Here is a 24,898-nt window from a genome sequence, read left to right on the forward strand (position 1 = left end):
CACAAAGATATATAACACAATATAAGAACTCTTCTTATTAATATCTTGAGAAAACTATCTAAAAACCTCAAGCTCTCAAACTCACACAACTCACACACTAGATCATCTCATGATCTCTCCTTTATATATAAATCTAATTATCCTAAACTCATTAGGACATATCTCAACTATAAGTTTCCTAAACTCTTTTGGAAAAAGACGCCGATCTACGTCAGAAAGACGTGGTTCAAAATTTTCGCTGTAAGTTACTATTAATTAATTATATATACTTTGAATTTTTATGATTTAGATTTTTTAATTTTTTAAAACTAATTCTTAATTTAATTTTTTTCTGTTACAGCAAAAATACCATTAGTCCATGGGGGTCAATGAGAAGGTGAAGAAAGCATTTAACGCAAAGGCGAAAGCTCGCTTGTTGGACACAGTCTCCAACTGGAAGGGTGATTGGATCATGAAGGGGTATGAGTGTGGCCAACCCCCTGAGCTCACCACGGATGTGTGGGATGACCTCATCCGTTATTGGCCGGATCTTGACTCCATTAAAGTCACCGAATCTTGCTCTGCCTCCCGTCATACGGTAGATGAGCATGGCCACGGGCCGATGCTTCACTCTACGGGTCAAAAATCCCACGCCGGTGTCCGTCTTGATATGGTAATTAAATATTTAATTTAATTAATTTATATATATATATATATATATATATATATTCTAACTTTCTTAAATATTGTTTAGGCCAAAGAGACGGGAGAACCCACAAGAACAAGGCGGACCATTTTCTAGATGCTAGGTCCGAGCAGATCTTCAACAACTTGGTTGGTCACGTTGAAGACCGCTAGACCCAGCTGACCCAGCAGTCCACCGACGGATTACACGTCACCTTATCTACACTTGAAGTGGATAGGATTTACCAGGAGGTAAATTTAAAAAAAAAATATTTTTTTTTATTATTCATTTAATTTAACTTTAACTTTTTACTAACAATATTTAATTTTTGTTTTTAAGGTTGTCCTTAAGAAAAAGGGACGTACGTTGGGGATTGGTTCCGTCAACGATGTTCCGAGAGCGACATCGTCTTATGGTCAGAGACGGGATGATGAAGTCACTCAGCTGCGTAACGAGTTGGACTCGACGCGATCTGCATTTACAGCTCGTATGGATGGAGTCGAGGACTTCCTGGACGTTGTAGCGGCCTCAAATCCGGAATGGGAGTCCTTGTTGAGGAACATGCGACGTCAAAATCCCATTCCAGGCGAGTAATCCGGCACACATGACGAGGCGGATGTACAGAGGAGGAGTGACGAATTCTACCGGACGATGAACGGCCCTTAGTTCTTTTTTTTTCTTTTCGTTGGTTGTATTATAAATTCAAAACTTATTTATGTATAACATATTTTCGCATTTACGTTTTTTTTTTATTATATTTTTATTAATAAATTAAATAATTTTTATTATATTTTTTAATTCTTGAAAATAAAAAATCGAAGTAAATTCGTAGCTAAATTACGACTACCTCACGTGGAAAGTTTACGAGGAAGTTACGAGGAAAACGTTTACGTCAACACTACGAGGAAAGCTTAACGAGTATTTTACGTGGAAGGGTTTACGTGTAATTTACGAGGAATTACTTTCGAGGTATTTACGAGGAAATGTAGCGTCCTCTTTACGTGGAAAGGTTACGTGGTTTTTACGACGAAATCTTTTCTTCGTCTTTACGACGAAATGTGTTTCTCGCTAATTTACGACGAATTGGCGAAGAAAAATGCGTTACGACGAACGGATAACGACGAAACTTGTTTCCTCGCTAATTCTTCGTAAAGTCTATTTTATGACGAACTTACTACAAATTTCGCCGTCGTTAATGTTATGTTTTCTTAGTGTTAACACAAATAGGAAACTTATAACCTAAGCTATCTTCGAGCTTATCCAAAAACCTTTTTGTTTAGCAATATTTTAGCGTGAAGATGAATTTTCGTATGATATGTACTGCGTTTACATTTGTGTTTAATTATTAGAAAGAGAATCCTTTTTACATTGCCTTTAACTTCACTTATATATTTTACATATTTATGCAAATAGCCATGGCTATTAGAGATATACAAAGATTTTCTAGAGTGTCTCACTAAAACTTATATCATACTAAGGGGGTGTTCGCGCTGCGCGCGGAATATTGTTTTATTATTGCTAAGAGCATGATTTTTTTGATAATGTAATTATGTTGTCGTTTTTATTTTTTAAGAGCATTATTTGGTGTTTTTAATGTGTTATGTAGTAGTAGGTGATAAGTTAATATATTTTGTGTTTGTTTTTTTGAATAATGTGTTATTGTGTGTACAATATTTGTTAATAGTGAAGTGAACCTCTAACGTAAAAGAATATTGAATTTCAATAACTTTGCATCTACGCATTTGTTGATTAATTCTAAGATTAACGGTTTTAACGTCAAAATTGTATTATATTTTTTCATATTTTTGAGAATTAAAACTTTTAAGATATTTTTTGTCCTCTTCTCATATTTTGACTTGAGCCGTCACCGTCTATGTAGTTCGTTACCTTTCTGGTGTGCGGTGCTTCTCACCATCACCGGAAAAAGACTCACTTCTTTCTCTTGTTTTTCTTTGGATTCTTCACCTGTGAGATTATATGGTATTTGTTGTAGATCAGATTTCTGAGTTTTCAGTTGTTCGGTTGATTGTCACGGTATTGTAGGCTGTTCCAGTCAATATTGATTGCTCATCTTTTTCTTTAGATTTCAGCTGATGTTAGGAATTGTATCTCCTTGGTTGGGTTAGAGTTTAGTCGTCTTTGATGTTTTATTCCTCGTCGTTGGCTTACCGTCAATAGTCTTTGCTCGTCTTGGTTTTCAAGATCTAGTTTTTGGTGTTCTGACTTCTATGCTCTCTTTCATAGCTCGAGGGCGGCTCCATAGTTTGCTGATTTCGTTTCGTCTCTCTTTCCCTCTCTATTCTCGCATCTATTTGCAGCTTTCATCGCATCTCTGGTGGCTCTCTCTTTCACCATGTTTGCCACTCGAGGTTTAGATAATGTTTTCGTTCGTGTATGCTATGTGGGCTTGGAAGGTAATTTTTGGTCTCAAGTTTATTTTCTGATTTTTTGGTGGTTGTCTTCCATTCTCCCTTCCACAAGTTGTTTCTTTTCTTTCCATGTTTCCTTTGGTATAGGTGTGCGGAGTTAGTCTCTTGGAGCTTTGGTCTTTTCTATCCAGAGCTTTGTGTTTTTTCACTTGCATGGTCGTCTTGTATGTTCGTGTTTAGTTTATGAGATGTTTCTTACCTTTTAGCTACTGGTTGTGATTCCGGTGCTTTAAGCATATATCATCCTGCTTCTTGGTGGCTTTGGCCTTTCGATTATTATTCTCCATCTGGCTCGTTTTCTTGGTTATTTGTGTTGGTGCTCTAATATCTTATTCTTAGTTTGATTATCTTATGATATTAATAGTGAAATAAATATTTAATTTGTAAATAAAATAAGAAAAATTAGTAAAAAAATAATAAAATGGTGAAAGTTTATGTATTTTTAGTTATTAATAAATTTAAAATTTAAAATATATTTATATTATTTTATTTATTTTGGACCAATAAGTACGAGAAGGATTAGATAGTACACAATTAGAAATTTATGGAGTAAATTGTAATAATTTAAAAGAAGAAGGATTTAAAATACAAAAAAAAAACATGAAGACACATGTCAACAAACCCTCCTTCCACATGTTATAAGAAGGGAAAAAGCCAACTTTATATATATATATACAAGATAGGAGCCCGTTGCATTGCAACGGATTTTGTTTGATGTTTTAATTTAATAAAACCCATAAAATAATAAATCATTTTACTATAGTATTATGATTGTTTTTTTGCATATGTTGTTTGAGATTTATTTTATAATTAAAACTCGATTATAAAATACAATATTTACAGCATAAAAGAAATTAATCGATTATCTCCAGATGATGTTGATTTCTTTTCTGACATGCACATCAAACTGTCTTTTTATAATTTCAAGGGTGTTTGAGTGGCGAGTAAACTCATGCACATTTTTTATCAATTTTTTTTTCCAAATTCTCAATCTGAGAGGAGCTTCTCCGGTCTTCGTCGTCTGACTTCGGTCCGTGAAGATGCTCCCTCCCTCTTTTCCTTTTTTGTCCATCGGACTCTAAGTTTAATTGACAGAAAATCATATTCCGTTGGAGATACAAACTTTCTTTTCTTTGCGGCTGTCAGGTTACTGAAGCGGTGGCCCTCTAGGTTGAAGCTGATGTCATGTGGCTCTTTGGAGGATAGTTGTCGCTTTCTGCTAGAGGACGTCAGAGGCCAATCGGGCTTTTACACATCAGAATCAGGATTTTCTTTTTGTGCCTTTGCTGTAATGGTTTTCCGGTGGCGATGAGCCTTTCTTATGAATAACGGTTCTTTGAGATATGTCTCTCTTAGATGCGGAAACTTCTTTTGAATTTGGTCTGTTGAATTTAAGATTTGTGCGCGGTGCTCAAGACTTGTGTGACGACGAGGAGCAGCGGAGCTTGGCGAAGGAAGGTTTGAGAGTCAGATCTTCCTGTGGAAACTGGCGTTCGGGGCCGTGGGACACCCCCGAAGATGGCTCTGACTATGGATATTAATCGTGGGTGGATCTACAGCTTGGTTTCCGCTGTGAAGTTGCTGTGACATCAGATTGTTACCCATCTGTATTCATCGGAGTTGTGGTTTCGTGCTCCCTATATCTTCTTTCCCTCATTAAGTTCTTCTCTCTTTTAGATCTAGGTCCATGATGTGCTTCGATTGCTTGTTCTTTTGTTTTCTCCCGCGTTTTAGGTTTTCCAACGTTTCGATGCCGGTTTATACCTTTCCTTTTTTTTTTGGACAAACCTCAATTTTATAGAATCTTACTCTCCAAGAATGGAGAAAGTGTTCACAAAACATGATAACATAGCCATCATGGCCAAAGAAACAATTATTACAAGGAAGCAAATACAGTAAATAAAGATAGGGGCAAACACCACGCTTAAACAACCAATGACGTAAAGTAGTCCTCTAAACTCAACGACCATCAAGCTGAAAAGTGAGACGAAGCCTTGGGAATTAACGACCACAAAGAGTGATATGCATCCCGAGATTGAAACAGCATCAAGTGCACAATTAACAATCCTTAACATGGCTAAACCGCCTTTGATTAGAACTTTAGTATTTAAAGTATCTCTAATCTCTAACATTGAACTCCCTGCACCAAAACCACATAAAGTAGTTGATGAAACTGTGAGAAAAACAAGCTCCATAATGAAAGAACTTGGATAATAGACGTCCGATAAAACCCGATCCACGGGATGAATGGAAATGTAGAACATTAATCCATTAAGCTGCCATAGCTGAACACAAAAGGACTTGAATACCACAAAGGTATAACTGCATAAAACAGTAAAAGGACTGCATACTGCAGTAGGAGGCCGCACCAACGCGAGATACATACACGAACCATGAGAAAATCCAAGATACCAAACCAAAGATATCAACACATCAGTGAAGCATAAGTTTGAAAATCTCTGAGATAAACCTGCAGGAAGTAAACGCTTGGAGGCTAAGCTTGTGTCACCAACAGACACAAGAGAGACAATACCAACACTGATCACAAAATCCATATTCAACAAAAGAGATTCTAGATCTGTAGATTTGAAAATCTTTTGAGAAAAGGTTAATGATGTGTCGAAGAGCATAAGGAGCACGAGATGGAAGGGTGAGTCAGGTGGATCTGGCGGTTCTGGAGGAGAGGGAGCTTCAAGCGGCAAGTGAAGAGGCGTACACGGCGGCGGATCGACAAGAGGACGGAGCTGCGGCGGAAAAGACGGAAGACGGAGCCGCGGCGGAAGAGACGAACACATCAATGGAGCCATGAGAATGGCGAGCTGCTTCAAAGGGTAGAAAAGTGAGGAACCAAGCTGAAACTGCAGGGAGAAGCCATGGAAGCGGCACCTAGGGAACTGGGCCAGAGAGAATTTCTCTCTGCCGGTTTATACCTTTTCTTATCCCCATTTTTGGGAAGAAATTAATATAATTTAAATTAGGAAAAAGAACTCTCTTTTTATTTCTGGTAGAATATGAAGTGATAAATGGTAAACGATCGTTATCGAAGTTGAGCACTGTGAAATAGCATAACGGGACATACGTTCGACCGCATTGTCCAGAACCTTGCTGCTTTTAGGTTCCACGGTACAAACCTCCCATATTAAACTTGAGTAGTAACACGTTTCTTTTACTTAAGAACGTAGTAAGTCTTTTAAAATCGTAGAGCAGCATTATCCCTGAAACTCACTTGAGGGTTTCTTAAAAAAAAGAAAATTTATTTTTTTTGTCTGATTAAAAAGAAAAAGGCACTAATCGCGGGTCGCCATGTTTCGGTGGGGCCTGCGAACAGTGCAAAAAACCCATCATAATTGATCCTTATTTCATGATTTTGGAGTCTGGTTTTTATGGTTTAATGGGGTTCACACATTGCTTTTTTTTTAAGAAACTCCCTTTTAGAAACCCCAATAAAACTGCTCTTAGAAGCCTCACTTATATGGAATATATTTATATTATTATTTGAGAGCATCTAGCAAAAGAAGTTCGAGGATAGTTATATCAAAATTCATATTTTAGTTGTGCTGGCGATATTTCATAGATATACGCTATATCTAACATGGTTAAATAGCAAAAAAAGAAACTTTACTTGATTTGAGGCATATACCTAAATACATTTTGAATAGGGACTTGGTTATAATTAACGGGATGGTCGATTAGTTAGTTGGCCACGGTGAAACCCGACTCGGACAATTTACCGGGTCACCGGGTTACTGGATCGACCGCGGATGAACCGCGGATTAATAAATTTATTTATTTTGTTATATAATAATATATTAGGTATTGAAATATATAAGAATTTTTTATGTTTTAAAAATATTTGAAAATACTTAACTTTAGTTTTCTTTATTTTTTATTTTTATTTCACATACAAAATATCAAAAACAAATTTAGACTATTTAACAATTTTGTAAAAAGTTAAGAATTGTGACATAGAATAAAAATATATCAAGGCTTAAATTTTATAAGTATTAGAATGTCAAATGTGAATAATAAAATTAAAATTAAAATTAAAATCTAAAATAAGCAAAAAATAAAACATAAAATTGTAATAAAGTATGATAACAAAAATAAACTAATGCCAAATCACATCAACTAGTTTTGTTAATAGATTCATAATCAACATAATCATTTGATCTTTTTATTTTTGAGAAAAAACTAAAAATTTAACTTCTTAATTAGAATACGTAACAAATTCTAATATTGTAACCGGAAAATCCAAGTAAATGTAATTAAAAATTACGCACTGGTTCAACTGGTAGCCGGATTCCGGGTTTTAACAGTTTTTTGTGGGTTTTACCGTGTATTTAAATAATGGATTTTTCCTAAAACTCAAACCGGATTACATCTGGGTCACCGGGTTTACCGGTTCGACCGAAGGTTCGGGTCGGGTTTCAGAACACCACTAAGCATGTTTCATGTATCTTCCTCGATCTTTTTAATTTTGCAAGCGTTAAAAGTCAGAAGCACCATCATGATAAGGGGATTTAATTTAAGTCATCTAAAGCAGAAAAGCTATCATTCTCTAACATGAATGAAACAATTGGGTGCAAATAAAAAACAGTTTTGTAGGGTTATATAAAGATCCTCGGGATAAAGTCGAGTTGTATTATAAGTTAATTTAGTTTTAGGATAATCGAACCTAAAAATTCCTTAAAACGCGTAAATTTGAAGAAGGAAGAAGAGCCATGGTTAACTAGGAACGGTGGAAGACAAAACTCTATAAAGATGTCGATCTTTTTACATGAAGATCATTTTATGAAAAGCACAATCAATTTTCTCATAAGATGATTTATTTAGGTAAGTGGAAGTAACATGGAAACAGAATCACGTGCTCAGAGCATCACATGGGGCATGATCTTTCAGCTAAAAGTTTATGACTGAAAATACAGTAAGAGAGAGAACATGACTGACGGATAGGACCAAAACCAACGAAGCATAGATAAAGATTCATATGTTTCATCAGACATCTATGAGTCTCACTATGATCTCATGATCTATGTAGACACCTAACTTCTTCTTATCATCGTCTCTTCCATGTCTTGATTATCCGGAGCCGCTCAATGTCCCACTGAAGTTATCCGGTTAATTAACATCTTGTATGATTTATCTTGTAGCAATCTGGCAGAAATATACCATATCTTATAAATTTATTGTGGAGAAGTATAACCTGAGCTCGAACACCGTCGTAGTGAAAGAAAAATATTGATTACCCCGAGAGACATATATTAAATATACTTCATAAATGTGCATGTGTTAGAAAAATCTATACAACTGATAAACAGTTGACAAATATATTTTGATTTTACTATATTTGCATCTTGTTGGCTCAGTATATTTGTTGAAGTTAATTAAGTTTTGCCATGTCTACAATTAATGATCTTCCTCATGTAATTCAAATCAAACTCTTTCTCTTTTCTGGTTAACTAGAATGTTTTTTTTTTTAAACTATGATAAAAAACCCACCGGTTCGGAAAGCTAAACCGGTGGTATTGAATCAACTAGAATGTTCATACATGTGTCACTAGTGTTTGTTGATTTTAGATTATTTATGGACTGTGTTCTCATAGTAAGAACTAAAGTGATAAATGTGATTTTTATATATTCCATTCGTTTCTTAAACAATGCCACTTTGATATACTTCACCAAAATTAAGAAAACTGTATAATAGACTAATATATCTTTATTTAATGTGCGATTAGTTAAATGAAAATGCTTTAAATAAAAATCTATTGGTTATTTAACAAGATAAAAAGTAGATTTAATATATAAAGTTATATTGGAAATGTAAAATTGATTATATTTTTGGTTTATAAAATCATTTTATTTTAGTTCTAATACTATGATTCATGCACCTCTACCTAAATAAAAAAATATCTTGATTTAAATTTAATACATGATGAGAGTAGATGTCCTAGTAGCTCCAAAATCTTCCATGTCAGTCCTAATTTACCTGAAAGTTATGATAGTGGCCTTGCGACCATTATATTAGGCTGACCCCAACAAAATTACATGCAAGTTAAAAAATCATATTTGTACGTTAATATATATTTAAACATCACACGCCAGTCAAATAAACGGCCAAATTTAATATTTGAATCTTCCAACCAAAGGATATAACCGACGCATTAGCAGAGGTTTCGACGACAATTACTGGGCCAATAAATGAGGACCTTACAGCACCAGTAACTGAATGGGAGGTTAAGTTAGCGCTTTTCAATATGTATCCGGAAAAAGCTCCAGGGCCAGATGGAATGACTACCCTTTTCTATCAGAAGTTCTGGGACATTGTCAAAGAAGATTTAACTCATATAGTTAATCAGTTCATTTTTGAAGGAACAATGGCGCCTGGATTAAATGATACTAATATTTGCCTAATACCTATGACGACTAGGCCAAATGAAATGTCCAAGTTTAGGCCTATTAGCTTATGTAACGTAAGTTATAAAATTATATCTAAGGTCTTATGCCAAAGATTAAAAAAAGGTCTTGCCGCAGAGAATATTTGAAACCCAGTCAGCCTTTGTTGCTGAAAGACATATCACAGATAATATCATGATAGCTCAGGAGATGTTCCACGCGCTGAGAACAAAGCCAGGTGGAAGAGTGAAGAGGATGGCCATAAAGACGGATATGTGTAAAGCATATGATAGAATGGAATGGTCTTTCATTGAAGCTGTCATGCGGAAGATAGGCTTCTCAGAAACATGAATTGATTGGATTATGAGATGCATCACCTCGGTCAAGTATAAAGTTCTCATGAATGGAGAACCAAGGGGAAACATAGTTCCAGGAAGAGGTTTACGGCAAGGAGATCATTTGTCTCCTTTCATATTTATTCTATGCATGGAAGCGCTCGTTAGCCTTCTTAATCATGAAGAGAATCAAGGAAAGATAACGGGGATGTGAGTCGCACGCGCTAGCCCCTCGGTATCGCACCTTCTCTTTGCTGATGATAGCCTTTTCTTTTGTAAGGCGGACCTCGTGAATGTGAAGAAGTTATGAAAGTGGTCAGGAAATATGGGAAAGCATCTGGTCAATGTATTAATTTTGATAAATCGTCATTACTCTTTGGTAAGAGGCTTCCAGCAAATGGTCGACAACTGCTTAAGGATACACTTGGGATACAAAATGAAGGGGGAATGGGGACCTACTTGGGTATCCCAAAGGATATTAGTGGTTCTAAGTGTAGGCTTTTCGCTTTCTTAAAAGATAAGCTGCTGCACAGAGTGAATGGATGGACTGGTAGATGGCTATCTAAAGGAGGAAAGGAGGTGCTAATTAAATCCATTTTGCTGGCCCTTCCGACTTATGTCATGTCCAGCTTCCTACTTCCGTTAGAGATATGTGAGAACCTTGCAAGTGCCATCGCACAATTCTGGTGGAGTTCAAATCCACCAAAACGAGGAATTCACTGGGTGAAATGGGGTAAGATGTGTGCGCCTAGAGAAGAGGGAGGGTATTGGATTTCGTATGATCCACGAATTTAATCTTGCTTTGCTAGCAAGCAAAGCAGCTTTGGCGCCTTGTACAATTCCCAGAATCATTAGTAGCAAGAGTACTTCGAGGAAGATATTACCGTCTGAGTTCGCCTTTACGAATTGGGACAGTGGATAGCCCATCTTATGTGTGGACAAGTATTATAGCGGCAAGGAAGCTACTATTACTGGGTATCAGAAACAAAGTGCATTCTGGATATGAAATTAATGTCTGGCAGGATCCATGGATTCCATCGACCCCAGCAAGGCCGGCTAGGTCCAGAGCTGATCGTAGTTAATCCAAAGATGATCGTAGGCTGTCTCATTAATTTTGAGTAAAAGGAGTGGGATACTGGATTACTAGAACAGTATGTTGATTAAATGGATATACCGTTGATCCAGAGTTTGGCCATCAGTTATAATCATCGATGGGATACTTTTTGCTGGAATTACACCAAAAATGGGCAATATACTGTCAAATCTGGATATTGGGTAGCTACAAATATATTGAAGAATGATGAGGAAAAAGATATCCAAGAGCCCAGTATAACTAAGCTTCAAGCCTTTGCTTGGAAAGTGAAGGCGCCACAAAAGATTTGTCATTTTATATGGCAATTGATTTCAGGACAGGTAGTGGTCACAAGGAATTTGGTACGTCGGAATATGCGCTGCGATAACTACTGCCCAAGATGTGGAGAGCCAGAAGAAACTGTTACTCATGCGATTTTCGAGTGCCCACCGGCCTTACAAGTATGGGCATTATCATCAGCACCGTCAAGCTCTCAAACCTTCCCACTCTCAAGTATCTACACTAATATGCATTATCTCTTCTGGAGGAAGCATAGCATTATGGAACCGGAGGAGGATAGGGATCCTTATCCCTGGATAATCTGGTACATTTGGAAGGCTAGGAATGATAAGTTATTCAGAGGCATAGATAGGGATCCATTGGAGCTTGTCAGGTATGCAGAGAGTGAGTGCCAAGCCTGGCACAATGCAAAGGATAATGTACCTGCTCCCCCACAAGCGCGAACTGTTGAAGACACACAAGCCATATGCTTGGACAATATTTGTATGGTGGATGGTTCTTGGACCGCCACTAATCATTTCAGTGGAGTTGGATGGGTCTGGAAGGATAGCATGGGAAAGATCCAACTTTTGGGGACACGGAACTTACGGAGGCGGGAAACATCTCTGCACTCGGAACTGGAAGCGCTAAAATTGGCAATGGAGAGCATGCTTCAGCATTCGACCTGCCAGAGATTTGGGATAGATTGCAAGGACCTGATTGCAATGGTCGCAGACCCACAAGCTTGGCCAAACTTTTCAATGGAACTGGAAGTCATCCAAATTCTTCAGATGTATTTTCCGGAATTTAGGCTCATCTATATTCCAAGGGCGCATAATGAAACTACAGATTCACTAGCTAGAAATGCTCGTTCTGTTCAAAGATCTCTTTGTTTTATTGGTTGTTCTATTCCGGTATGGTTACCCAGGCCACCTCAAGTTAGAGTAATAGAATAGCCGTTTGGTGTAAAAAAAAATGGCCTAATTTTGAATTTCCCTCCAGTCTTTTTTTTTGCAGCAAACGGCTATTCTATTACTCAAACTTGAGGTGGTCTGGGTAACCAGACTGGAATAGAACAACCAACATAACATAAAGGTCAATGAAAAGAACGTGCATTCTTAAAGTCCGAAAAACACAACAGAAGAGTTTGAATGATTTCCAGCTCAGTTGAGAAGTTGGGCCAAGCTTGTGGTTGCTCTATCATTGCAATAAGGTCCTTGCAATTTGTCCCAAATCTCTGGCAGGTCGAGTGTTGTATCATGCTCTCCATTGCCCAACGTAGCACTTCCAGTTCCGAGTGTAAAGGTGTCTCACGCCTCCTTAGATTCCTTGTTCCCATGAGCTGAACATTTCCCCTGCTATCCTTCCAAACCCATCCCATTCCACTAAACTGAGCTGTGGAGGTCCATGAACCATCCACCATACAAATATTACCCAAGCTTAAGGCATGTGTGTCATCAGCAATATGTACCTGTGGAGTGACTTGTGTAGTTTCCCTTGCATTGTACCAAGCTTGGCACTCACTCTCCGCATACTTTACTAGCTCCAAAAGGTCTCTATCAATGCATCTAAACAACTTGTCATTTTTAACTTTCCAGATATACTAAATTATCCAAGGATAAGGATCTCTGTCATCCTCTGGCTTCATAATATTATTCTTCCTCCAAAAAAGGTAATCCATATTAGCATAGATACTTGGTACCGGAAAGATTTGGGGACTCGATAGTGTTGATAATAATGCCCAAGCCTGTGCAGCCGATGGGCATTCAAAGATCGCATGAGTAACAGATTCTTCTGGCTCTCCACATCTCGGACAATAATTATCACATCGCATATTGCGGCGTACCAGATTCCTAGTTACCGCTACCTGTCCTGAAATTAATTGCCATATAAGATGACAGATCTTTTGTGGCGCGTTTACTAACCAAGTAAAGGCTTGGAGTTTGCTTAAGCTAGGTTGAAGAACTTCAGCAGCCTCGTTTTCCCTCATCAAATTTGTAGCAACCCAATAGTCAAACTTGACAGTATATTGACCATTCTTAGTGTAGCTCCAGCAGAATGTATCTCGTCTATGAGTAAGGTTTATGGCCAAACTCTGAATCATCTGTATATCTTCTTGATCTACATATTGTTCCAATAATCGAGCATCTCACTCCTTTGTTTCAAAATTAATGAGATTACTGACAGTCATCTTTGGGTTAACTACTGGAACCCGGGAACGAGCCGGTCTTGCTGCCGTCAAAGGAATCCAATGATCTTCCCAGACATTAATTTCATATCCGAGTGCACTTTGCTTCTGATACCTAAGAGCAATAACTTCCTCGCAGCTATAATGCTCGTACATACATACGATGCAGAATTCCCTCTAGTCAAAGACAAGAAGCATATTATAATAACATGTCATTATTAACGTATTATATAGTATATACTTTATATTATAATTACATGTCACTTACAAACTCAAGAGCATATTCAAAACTAATATTATTTTTAGAAATAAATTATTAATGTGGCATCTTATGAATTTAATTCAAACGTAACGATTAGGAAGAAATCAAGAAATTAAAATAAAATAAGAAACATCTTCTCTTTAGTCCAGTGGTATCCTCCTTGTGGAGGGGAGGTGACCGGTTCGACTCGCGGGGAGGGGGAGGCGTGTCCAGGGCCCGTAAGAAGGTACAGACAAAGGCTGGCGCCGGGCCTAGGTGGTGGGCCGCAAGGTCAACACCTGGTTAATAAAAAAAAAAAAAAAAAAAAAAAAAAAAAAAAAAAAAAAAAAAAAAAAAAAGATTCCTCAATGTCCTTACATCCATTGGTTTAGAATCATTCGCCCAACAAATTCTTCTCGATTCAAAGGTACGTAGTAGGTGCATTCATTTCAACATGTCACACGTTGTTTTTGTCATCCATCAGTCTATATCGTATCACTTCATCCAACAGTTTTCTATGATTCTTTCTACGTGATTCAAGTTGATATCATCGTTTACTTCTATTTTGTATTCTATTTTTTTTTTTTTAAGTGAAAACCAGATATTTGTTTCAAAGGATATTACTATTAGAAGTATGAAGTTATTTGATTCTCAAAGTGGTTATTCTCGTGAAAGAGGTAAACTGATTACATTTAAAATTGTAATTATCTAAAATATGTTTAGATAGATGAAGCTTTGTAGACATTTTTAAAAAAGTTAGAAGAAAACTAGAAAAACAGAGTGCGGTTTAAACATGTGTTATTTAGGTTTAGAAAATATGACTAAAATAAACGGAGAAGATGTATGGGAAACATATGTATATCTTATTTATAGTTTGTTGATTTTACTATTTTTTTAACATCACTAATTTTACTAATCTATCAATGAAATTTCTACGAGAAACATATTTTAATATGAAAATGGGTGCAAGTAAATATTCAGTGAAGATATTTAATCAAGTTTTACATGTGTTATCTAGGTTTTACATGTGTTATCTAGGTTTAGAAAATATGACTAAATAAAATTTTATTTTTATGCTTTGAATCATTATAACTTATGATCAGCTAATTTGGGAAATAATGAAAGTAACTCGTGCGTTGGCAAGGGGATAATACTAGTACAACAATAATCCTTCAGTCGTTCTCAATTATTTTGTCTTAAAAACAGTTAATATACAATACAATAAAAATGAAAATAAAATATTTTTTAAAAAGAAAATACAATACAATTAAAATGTGAAATAATCTGAAAACTTTTTTTTTTACTGAAGAAAATCTGAAAACAATAGGATGCATCAAACTGAAAGTTCAAAACCTAGTGATTTGTAGACACCATATCATAGTTCTTATGTAATTTGAAAAATACTTACGAAATGTGTACATAAAAAGCCAATTTGTAGACACCAATTTGTTTTGTTTTAGTGCTAAGTTTTCTTTAACAAATAAACATAGTTGGTTAAGATTGTAAACTTAAAGAAAACTTAGGGACTAAAAGAAAACACGGAGAAAGATACGTATATCAGTGTGCCAAAACCGTTGCCAAAAAAAATCAGTGTGCCAAAACCTTCATACACTAAAATATAATTTGAATTACATATTTACATTTACTCTAGACAGCTTTAACATGCTTTGTACTTTTAACTGACAGGTGTCCGTCCAAATTAAAATAGATTAATTTATTTTTAAATTTATTATATTTTAGTCCATATAATTTTTTAATTGAAATGCCCCAAAATTGAAATTGCCAAAATTAACCCTACTTATAGTTCCACATTTGAAAACAACTTATTAATATATGGTGATATATAAAATAGAAATAATTTTTTTATTAAATAATTGTACAAAAAAGCTTATTAAATAAAATAGATTTAGTTAGAGAGATATATTATTATTAATTGATATTAAACTATCAATTCACCATAACAATATTTAATACAATTTTTTTGTAACTAATGGAAAACAAGAGAAAAACAGTATCAAATTAAAAGTGACTAAGTAAAGTTCTTAAACTTAAGAATTCACTTTTTACATTTTCTTAGTTTATTTTAGTTGCTAATGTTATTATGCTCTTGTCTTATTTAAATATAATATATCTTTAAAAAATTGAATTTCTTTTACTGTTTTATTAAGTTAACTATCAAAACTAATTAAAAATATTTATATTATAATTTTATTTAAAAATTAATGGACTAATATATTAATCTATTAAATGTTTTCACCGTTTACAAAATTATAAGTTTTTAAAAAAGGAAACAAAAAGTGAAAGCATATCCAGAGAACATAAGAAAATATTAAAACTTTAGTAACACACTTAATAAGTTACAAAATCTTACCAAAAGTTTAGTAAGAATCCTAATAAGTTATAACAAAAGTTTTGGTAAGACTTTGGAAAGTTTTTGTAAGACTATTTAACTTATTAAGAGTTACTAAAGTCTTAATATTTGTTTCATGTTCTCTGCTTTCACTTTTTGTTTTAATATTTTTAATATTTAGTGAACAAAGCTGATTGCTTTTTGAATTAAAGATTGGACCTTTCGAGCATTGAATATGTTTATAGATCGTATAGAGTTATAGACTTATAGTTACATGGAGGAGTCACAATGTGACGGTATTGGTGGCCACCATGTGAGCAAGATCTCAGTTTGATCTTCGTTTCTTTGCTAAACAACAGACTACATTTTGTTTTCTAGTACATAATCTCGTTTAAGGGTCAATCTCCTTTTATAGCATTTTCTTTTGTTTTGTAATCGATACATGTGTCTTAGTTTCGACATGATCTTGTTCAAAGGTCATCTCTCAAATTCACATAAGCTCAGGCTATACGCACAATCTTGTTGAAGGTCATCTCTCAAATTCACTAGTGTGTAGTTACAGGAAAATTGTTACCTGAGATCGAGTATTAAGGAAAATGAGACATGATTGAATCACTGACTTGGCCTAGTTGATTGTATCCATGAGTTTGTGTACCCTGTGAAGCATCATCATTACTTTGTGATTTTCTGTTTGTGGATTTATTTTTCATCTCTTTTGAAACCCTTTTATTTGGTCGTTTCTTTAGAAACTGAAGACGCGTGTGATCAATAGTAACTGTAATCCAGTGTGGAACGAACAACTGACCCTTTCCATTAAACATCTGGATGATCCAATCCGTCTGGTAAGCTCTCTCACGTCTATTACAATGGTCTCCCTGAGAAACCAGTGACTGCGTTTTTATCTTCACCTACCATTTACACAACACAACATGTTTAGTTGACCTAATCTATTAGCTTCACATTGTTGATGACTTGATGCATTGCTTTTGGCTCATATGATGTCAGATAAAGACTGATTCTCGGGAGATGACAAAATGGGTGATGCGGAAATAGGCATAAGTCCTTTCTTAGAAGCCCATCAGATGGAGTTAAGATTTACATGCAATCAAGAGGATCCGTCCAGGAGGGACCAACTGTTTGGCTGAAGAGAGCAGCATCACTTGGAACAATGGGGAAGGTCAAACAAGACACGATTCTTAGACTAAAGAATGGGGAGCGTGGAGAAATGGAGATCATGCTCGAGTGGACTGATGGTCCAGGCTACAAGGATCTCATGATCCAAGAAGACACCATGGATGCAACTAAGCGATTGGACTAAGGTGCAGAAATGTTCAAGAGAGACCTTGAAGATGTGGTTGTTATTTTCTTCTTCTCCTCATGGAAAGACAAGTTTGCCTTTATTTCTGCTTTGGTCTTTAGCTGTACATGTTGAATATAAAACAACCCGTTATATATGTACATTTGTATATGTTTCTACTATTGAAAAATTGAAGCAAACTTTCTAGAAACTCTTCAAGTTTTTCTTAGTTTCTGCTAATGAATATGTATATATATTGTTGGACGAAGCACAAAAATTAAAGGTCAACGATGTTGACTTTCCTCCACTGTCAAGATAGGAGATGCACAGATAGACATCAAGCCGTTCCCTTAAGATTCACAAATTGGGTTGGCAGAGATCAAGACAGTCTAAAGAGAGCAAAATCGTCTACCATAATGGCAATATCGTTCATGACATTGATTCTTTTGTCGAGGAACGTTGAATGTGGTGGTAAAGGACTCTGAGAGACAGAGATTGACGTATTCTGATGATTCATATATCATGATGACTTCTCATTTACCGTATACAAGAAACGGTCTCAAGTTCTTTACCAAGAGAGGAGGATTAACGTTTTCTGAAGTGGAGAAGATACTATGTGATTTAGCTGCATTAAAGTACGCAAATAGACAGTCTAAAGTCGCGCTTACTCTAAGCACCTTAGATAAACTATTTAAGAGAGAATCAATCACTATGATACTCCTCTCAAAGGATTTAAGGCAAGAGTCTAGCTTTATAAGATCTCCCTGCTTTAATGTTTCTATACATATTATAACGTTCTTTTTTTTTTGTTAGATAGTAGTGAATGCTGGTAATGGGTCAGGAGGGTTCTTTACGTGGGACGTTCTAGACAAGTTAGGATCTGATACATTCTGTTCACTCTATCTTAACCCAGATTGGATGTTCCCTATCGATTGATTAGTTTATGCGACTTATAATAATTAGTACGGATATAGGAAGTACAGTAGTGACGAATGCAATAACGAGTATGGGGCTCACTAGGTTTATAACGGAGAGAGGAGGGAGACATTGTTTGTACAGAGTAGGGTATAGAAACGTGATCGACAAAGGAGTAGAGTTGAACAGAGATGGCATCGAGACACATCTCATGAGTCATTATGGAGACTTCAAGACATGGTGCTGTTACAGAGAACCACTACTTGGATGATGGTTAGTTAATTATGATGTAGGCCACAATGGTTTATTTGCATGTGTGTTCCACGTAAACGCAAATAAACAATCATGGATCAAATCCTCTTTTGTTCTTATGGGTTTATGGTGATATATGGTTATTAATATTATAATCTTCTAATGTTTTTAGCTGCATACATAGTGGTGAAAATTATGATTGAAATGGTGAGAATGAGACTTGCCGGATCAAATGAATGTATAGATAGTCTGATCAAAGATCTTAAGGAGCCGTTAGAAGCGCTTGGGCTGCGGATGAATATTTTGTCAAAGCCAAGAGATGCAATAGGAAAAGGCATTGAAGCTATTGCGACATTCAGTCAATATATCGAGGTATCATAGCTTTATTAGTAATCCGATTAGTTGTGGATGTAGCTTTAAATTTCAGAGTTATAATTTAAATGGTTATTAGGAAGTAAAACTAAAAGGATGGGAACTAGACTCGTGTGGAGAATGTTGGGTAATTGAAGGTTGCATAATGGACTCAAATGATCATCAATCTGCCATTGATGCTCACATGTACAGGTAATTTATTTTGTTTACAGATTCCATATATCATATGATGATATTAGAAATTCAACTTATTAATTTACATAAATAATAATTCAGGGTAAAGGTGAGGGATGAAGAGAGTGGGGAATAGTATGGGTGGGTGCACCGTGCACATAAGGCAGAGCATTCATATCCCTAACATTGCTCTTAGTATGCAATCAATGCTTTCTGGTGGATGTCTCTTCATGACAAGACTCTTCAGAGACTTGTAACTTTTTCATTCTTCATAATTCTAATAATAAGTCTTACTCCGAATTTGAAGAACTTAATGTTCAAATGTTTTTTTTGTTGTTGTTGACAACGTTACAGTGGATTTACGTTTGCTTGATTCAGGTTTTCGGAATCTGGTGGGATGGCTAGATTCTTGGATATAAGTGATTTCAGACAATTACATTGGAATTCAACCTTAAGACTTTTCAGGTAAATTGAACTTGGGATGTTAACTACGTAGTTGTTGCCTACATTAGAGAAAAGTAGAGATACATCACTCTTGCATGTTAACTACATGCAAGTCTTTGAAGTCTCCACAATGGTTTATTGATCAAGGGGAGAATTAAATAGAGTTAACGTTTTAGAAGTCCACGGCATTTTTTTAATTAATGAAATTAAGCTTGTGATGTTAACTACATAATATTATTAAATTGAGGGATGTTGCCATGAATAACATATACTTCGTGTAGTTAAGCATACATTAGTTTAGTCTGCATAGTTAATTATGTGATGGTCAATACTTCAAGTAACCACCAATTATTTTTCCTATTTAAATTTTAATTAGAAATTTAAAATTTGGCATATTATTAGATTTCAAAGCTCTACCTTTATTCAAGGGACAATAGAGTATAAAAACTGTTTTTGTTATTACATAATTTTAAATTTTTATTCTATAATCTCTATAAATTATCAAGAAATATTATTTTTTTAATTTTAAATTTATGTTGATTGTATTGTCAACATTCACTTAACTTATGTAGAGCATCTAAAAAAAAAACATTATTTTGAAGTTTCCAAAACTCTATATTTGAAATTTAAATGTGTTCTCCAAAAGCAAAATTTCAAAATTAACTTGAAAACTATTTTTCTTTTATACTATAGTCTTTATATTTGTCATAATAAATTTAAATTCATAAAAAATTGTAAATAACTAGCACGTATATAAAATTACAACAACAATATTAATTGATAAAATATTACACTAAAATAGAAAATTTTAAATAGAAATACATAATTAATAATAAATTTCAAACAAAATATCATATTATCCATAAAATTATTTTCGTAATGCATTTTGAAGTAAAAATGACTTTTTATTTTTAATTTGTAGATTACGAACTAAAAATTATTGAAATCGAGTGATATTAATACTTGTAAATACATTAGATCTGAACAAGAAAGTAAAAGAGAAAAAAAATATTGTTAAAAGACTTAACTTCTATCGATGATATTAATACTCGTGAATTCATTCGATCTGAATAAGAAAGATTTATACGGAAAATACATCAAATAACAACAACAAACATCTCCGGTTACAAAAAAAATTGTTTGAACAATATTTTGGAGGTTTCGGGTCAAATTACATGAATATTAGTGTTGCTGTAATATTTAGATTTGTGTAATAGTTATGTATTCATGTAGTTTTTAATGCTTGTTTTTGTAAGTTTCTTTTATATAATGTTGTTTTCTAAATTTAGTTTTAAAATATTTTAAATCTTATTCTAAAGTTTTATTTAATTTTAATTGAAAAACTTAAATTTATAAAAAAAAGAAAATTTATGAGATATAAAAATTTTAAATATTAAAAAGATAAACGAAAAAAATATTTAAAAATCATAAATGTGATATGTAACTGTCGGGACCAAAATGTAAACAAATAGGAAATCTCAATTGAAGTTTTGAAATTATTTTTTATAGAGTAAAAAACTTCGTATTTGAAGTTATAAAATGTATTTTAGAGAAGTAGAGAAATTTCTTTTTGATTTTGATTTTCCTTCCTTTTCCTATTTATTATATTATCCTCTTGTTGGTTACCCGTAAAATCTTAATTGTTTTCAGGCTTCACCCAATTTTCGGTGCTAATAATGTCCAATAATTTATTGGGAACCGGCTTCCATTATGTGGCGTCTTTAAATGCTCAGTTTCTCACCAAATCATGTGTGTATTCAAAGCTTCTGTAGAGATTCTACATTTTCTTTCCCTCAGTATATTATATTAAAAGCATGAAGCATAACCACAGGTACAAATCTTTGCTTAAACAACCATCAGCTTTTCATCAAGGCCCATTTTACTCCAAAAATGGTAAGAACAACAACATCAAAGAATACCACCCGAACCACATTTCAGCACATCAAGTTGTTGGGATTGTGAAATCTTGTGTCCATCTCTATATTGTCCGATTAGTACGATATTGTCCACTTTGGACCTAATTGGCTGGCCCGCATGAATTTACTTTCGGGCTCCTTTCCAAAAGGCTTCGTACTAATTAGAGCTGAACATCTCTTTATATATTAGACACTATTTGTCTAATTCTCCAATGTGAGACTTAGTTTGTTATCTCATATTCTCCCCCTCAAACTAAGGATCACATTCATCTTGTGTCCCACAACTGACTTCCAGGATCTTGACTTAATCTCTGCCACACACACCTCTCAATCCTAACTCGATGGGTCTCGTTCCTACTCGAATGGTAATTTTGGTCTTCTTACAGATTTCTTGTCAACCGCTCTAATACCAATTGTTGGGATTGTGAAATCATGTGTCCAACTCTATATTGTCCGATTAGTACGATATTGTCCACTTTGGGCCTAATTGGCTGACCCGCATAGATTTACTTTTGAGCTCCTTGTCAAAAGGTCTCGTACTAATTAGAGTTGGACATCTCATTACATATTAGACACTATTTTTTGTCTAATTCTCCAATGTGTGACTTAGTTTGTTATCTCACACAAGTATCCTACCAAAAGAAAACTACCTAGAAGCCGTAATAGATAATCACCTTCTCGCATCAGCTATGACTTCTAAAGCTCTTTGCTGAAAGAGAGCATGAGTGCTCATCATTTTGATAGTGTGATAATTGCAGGAGGGGATGCGATTTTGCTTCAAGTTTTGAAAAGACCACAAACTCGGACGTATTTTAAATCCGAAGCTTTTATTCTTCATAATCTTTTGAGAAACTTTATTAGTTGAAAATGCAAGGAGGAAATTAGAGAGTCAAATATATGTGATTTTCTCATTGCCAAAAGTGCTACTTTCCTTCGGTGGAACTTTTATTTTTGAATGAAAGAATATAATAGTGTCTGAAGGTGACTGATTATCTATTACGGCTTTTCGGTAATTTTCTTTTGGTGGATGAAAGGTGAGATGAACACAATAAATAAGTAATCTACCGCACGTAAAATGCTATCGACCATGACATATATGTTTGTTGGTTTGTGTTACTGTGTTATCACCAAAATTTAAACATGTATGTTGCATGTTATTACCCAAATTCCTAATATATTTATCATTCGTAGTTTGATTAAACAAAAATCACATCACAAATCGTACATTTAGTACTATTTTTTGATAAAGTACATTTAGTACTATACTACTGGTATAAGCAAAACTATACACGAAAAAGCTACTGCTCGTTAGTTTTTTTTTTACTGCTCATAATGATAGGGATTCGTAATCATGATGATAGGGATTCGTAAATCCAAACAGATATTATTAATACAAATTACACCACAGTCTTATTATAATATAGTAGCATCATAGCTAGTACACGTCGCTTCTCAAAGATACAACTTCAAACGTAAATTGATCTTATTATACACACATAATCATGGCACACTCATCATTTATATCTCTCACAAACGCGGACTTGGCTCCTTAATCCCTTATTGCGTTTAATTAAAATACAGAAAGAAAGGCACATCACACATTTCTTTATTAAAAACAGACACAAACACACATTCCTTTATTCCTTGGCCAAGAGATGTTCGTCGATCTCTTTGGAGACTTCCACACAGAACTGGAGGAGAGTCTCGGGATGAGCAACCTCGTCGCTAATCTTCTCATACTCAAGGTGCCAGTGAACAATACTCCCTGCCCCACCGTGCTTAGGGGTCACCTGGATCGTGAGCAAGAAGCTTTTGTACTCTTTCATCAGATCACCTTCAATAACTCTAAACGTGATCAGGTTCTTCTCCGGCTCCACCGCCTCGATCCTCTCCTTTGCAACCTTTGCCTCTCCATCTGCACCAACAATATAACGTTTAATAGTTAATATAGGTTTTAGGTTAAAACTTTGTTAAAAAAAAGGTTAAAAATATATCGACATATGTATTAGTGAACCCTAATTAAGATCGATATATACACTAGAACCATCTCTTTTTAGTCACTGAAAAATCTACAAAGCGGTTACATGCTTAAAATTTATATTTTTTTCTAAATCTTATACATAAGGAAAATATATATAACAACGTTAACTTGCCATGAACGTAATTCCACAAGATGATGGAGCCGGGTTTGCCCCAATCGCCTTCGTGCAGATCACAGCCCTGAATGTTGCCTGGAGATGCTTTAGAAACATGGTGTGGTTTCCCGGTGAACATGTGATGGAACTGCCCAGCAGAAGCTTTGATCTCCACGTCTGTCTCAAGCTTCCCCACCAAGCTAGACGTCTCGGTTGGCTTCACCTCATCTTCCGCCGATTTGTTTGTAGCCTCGACCGCTTTAGGAGGTGTCACCATCACCTTGGTCTCAGCTTCTTCCGCCGTTGCAGCCACCACCGTTTTAGTTGGTGCCACGGTCACTGACGGTTCCGCCTTTTCCTCCATCTTCTTCGCAATTTCGGTAGCAACATCCGCCATTCTAGGAAATTAGGGTTGTAAAGAGTGATATTCTTTTTATGAGTGAGTTCCTTTTGGAATTTTATAGCCCTTTATGTAGAGGAATATGTGAGCAACTGTTGAAGAAAAAAACTATTTTTTTACCACTGCGTACCCCCATCATTATGACCCGCCAGGTGACAGCGATAAGACCATGATTATTACGGGGTTCTTAAGTAGGGTTCTTAGCGGGATATAAGAACCCGTCTTTTAACTTTTAACTAAAAAAGCTAAGAACCAGTTCTTAAATAATAGTTTTAAGAAATGGTTCTTAAATAAGAGTTTTAAAAACCGGTTTTTAAATAAGAATTTTAAGAACCGGTTCTTATATTCCGCTAAGAACTCCACTTTAAGAATCTTCTTAAGAATCCGCCAATAATCATGCTCTAACGGAAAGATAAAAGTGAAAAATACATTCATCATTTCCACCTACTCTTTAATTCTTTATGCGTCTCAAGATTTTTTTTTTTTTAAATGGTGAAAATTTAACATATTTAAATTAACCATTACCCAAAAAATACAATGAATCGTTTGCGTTGATAATATACTATATATATTACTATATTACTATATGTATGATACTACTGATGAGGTACAATCTTAGGGTACCTATAATCTTATTGCAAAATGATTATTGCCCGCGTGCAAGTGTTTTATGATTTGGGATTGCGTTTACAAACGTTCCCCTATTGTTCGAACCCTACTAGCAACAAAGTCATTTTGCACGTTGGAAAGCAAGGGTTGAGTTTGTCCACAATGTCTGCGTGGTTGCATGTCTAGACCCTGTAAAGCAAAGGTTGAACCATGTTCTTCCAAACCCCAGTTGAAAAATCTGTGGGCTAATTTTTTTCTGGAATTAGACGGGAGGCTCAAGTCATTCTGTGCAAGACACCAGTCGTTCTTGCTCCAGTTCCGATGCCTGACCGAATCATACATGGTTAAAAAGAATGATTGAATCCACTGAACAAAAGCAATGGAAGGGATTGGGAGACAAGAATCAGTGGTTGCATACTTGACAAGTCACATT

The 24,898-nt window shown here is 35.1% G+C and overlaps 1 protein-coding gene and 1 long non-coding RNA gene across 2 annotated transcripts; one reads left to right on the forward strand and one right to left on the reverse strand.

Moving 5' to 3' along the window:
• The first annotated feature begins 15,616 nt into the window (after window positions 1–15,616).
• On the forward strand, window positions 15,617–20,018 carry LOC125582032. Its single transcript, XR_007319864.1, has 3 exons — window positions 15,617–16,479; window positions 16,698–16,793; window positions 16,957–20,018. It is a non-coding gene; the product is annotated as an uncharacterized LOC125582032 (long non-coding RNA).
• A 2,690-nt stretch (window positions 20,019–22,708) lies between these two features.
• LOC106395114 (MLP-like protein 31) lies at window positions 22,709–23,903 on the reverse strand. Its single transcript, XM_048748412.1, has 2 exons — window positions 23,475–23,903; window positions 22,709–23,236 (listed from the first exon to the last, which is right to left on the reverse strand). Exons 1-2 carry the CDS (start codon window positions 23,851–23,853, stop codon window positions 22,959–22,961), a joined length of 657 nt encoding a protein of 218 aa, XP_048604369.1. The 5' UTR covers window positions 23,854–23,903; the 3' UTR covers window positions 22,709–22,958.
• Between the last annotated feature and the right edge of the window lie 995 nt (window positions 23,904–24,898).

The sequence above is a fragment of the Brassica napus genome, chromosome C2, assembly GCF_020379485.1.
Source record: "Brassica napus cultivar Da-Ae chromosome C2, Da-Ae, whole genome shotgun sequence".
NCBI lineage: Eukaryota > Viridiplantae > Streptophyta > Magnoliopsida > Brassicales > Brassicaceae > Brassica > Brassica napus.

Bases quoted from the DNA above. Each gene is read 5' to 3' on its own strand.
- LOC106395114 (XM_048748412.1), bottom strand. From the start codon at position 23,853: ATGGCGGATGTTGCTACCGAAATTGCGAAGAAGATGGAGGAAAAGGCG. The intron at 23,237-23,474 runs GCAAGTTAACGT...TTGTTGGTGCAG, and splicing joins CTTGTGGAATTACGTTCATG to ATGGAGAGGCAAAGGTTGCA.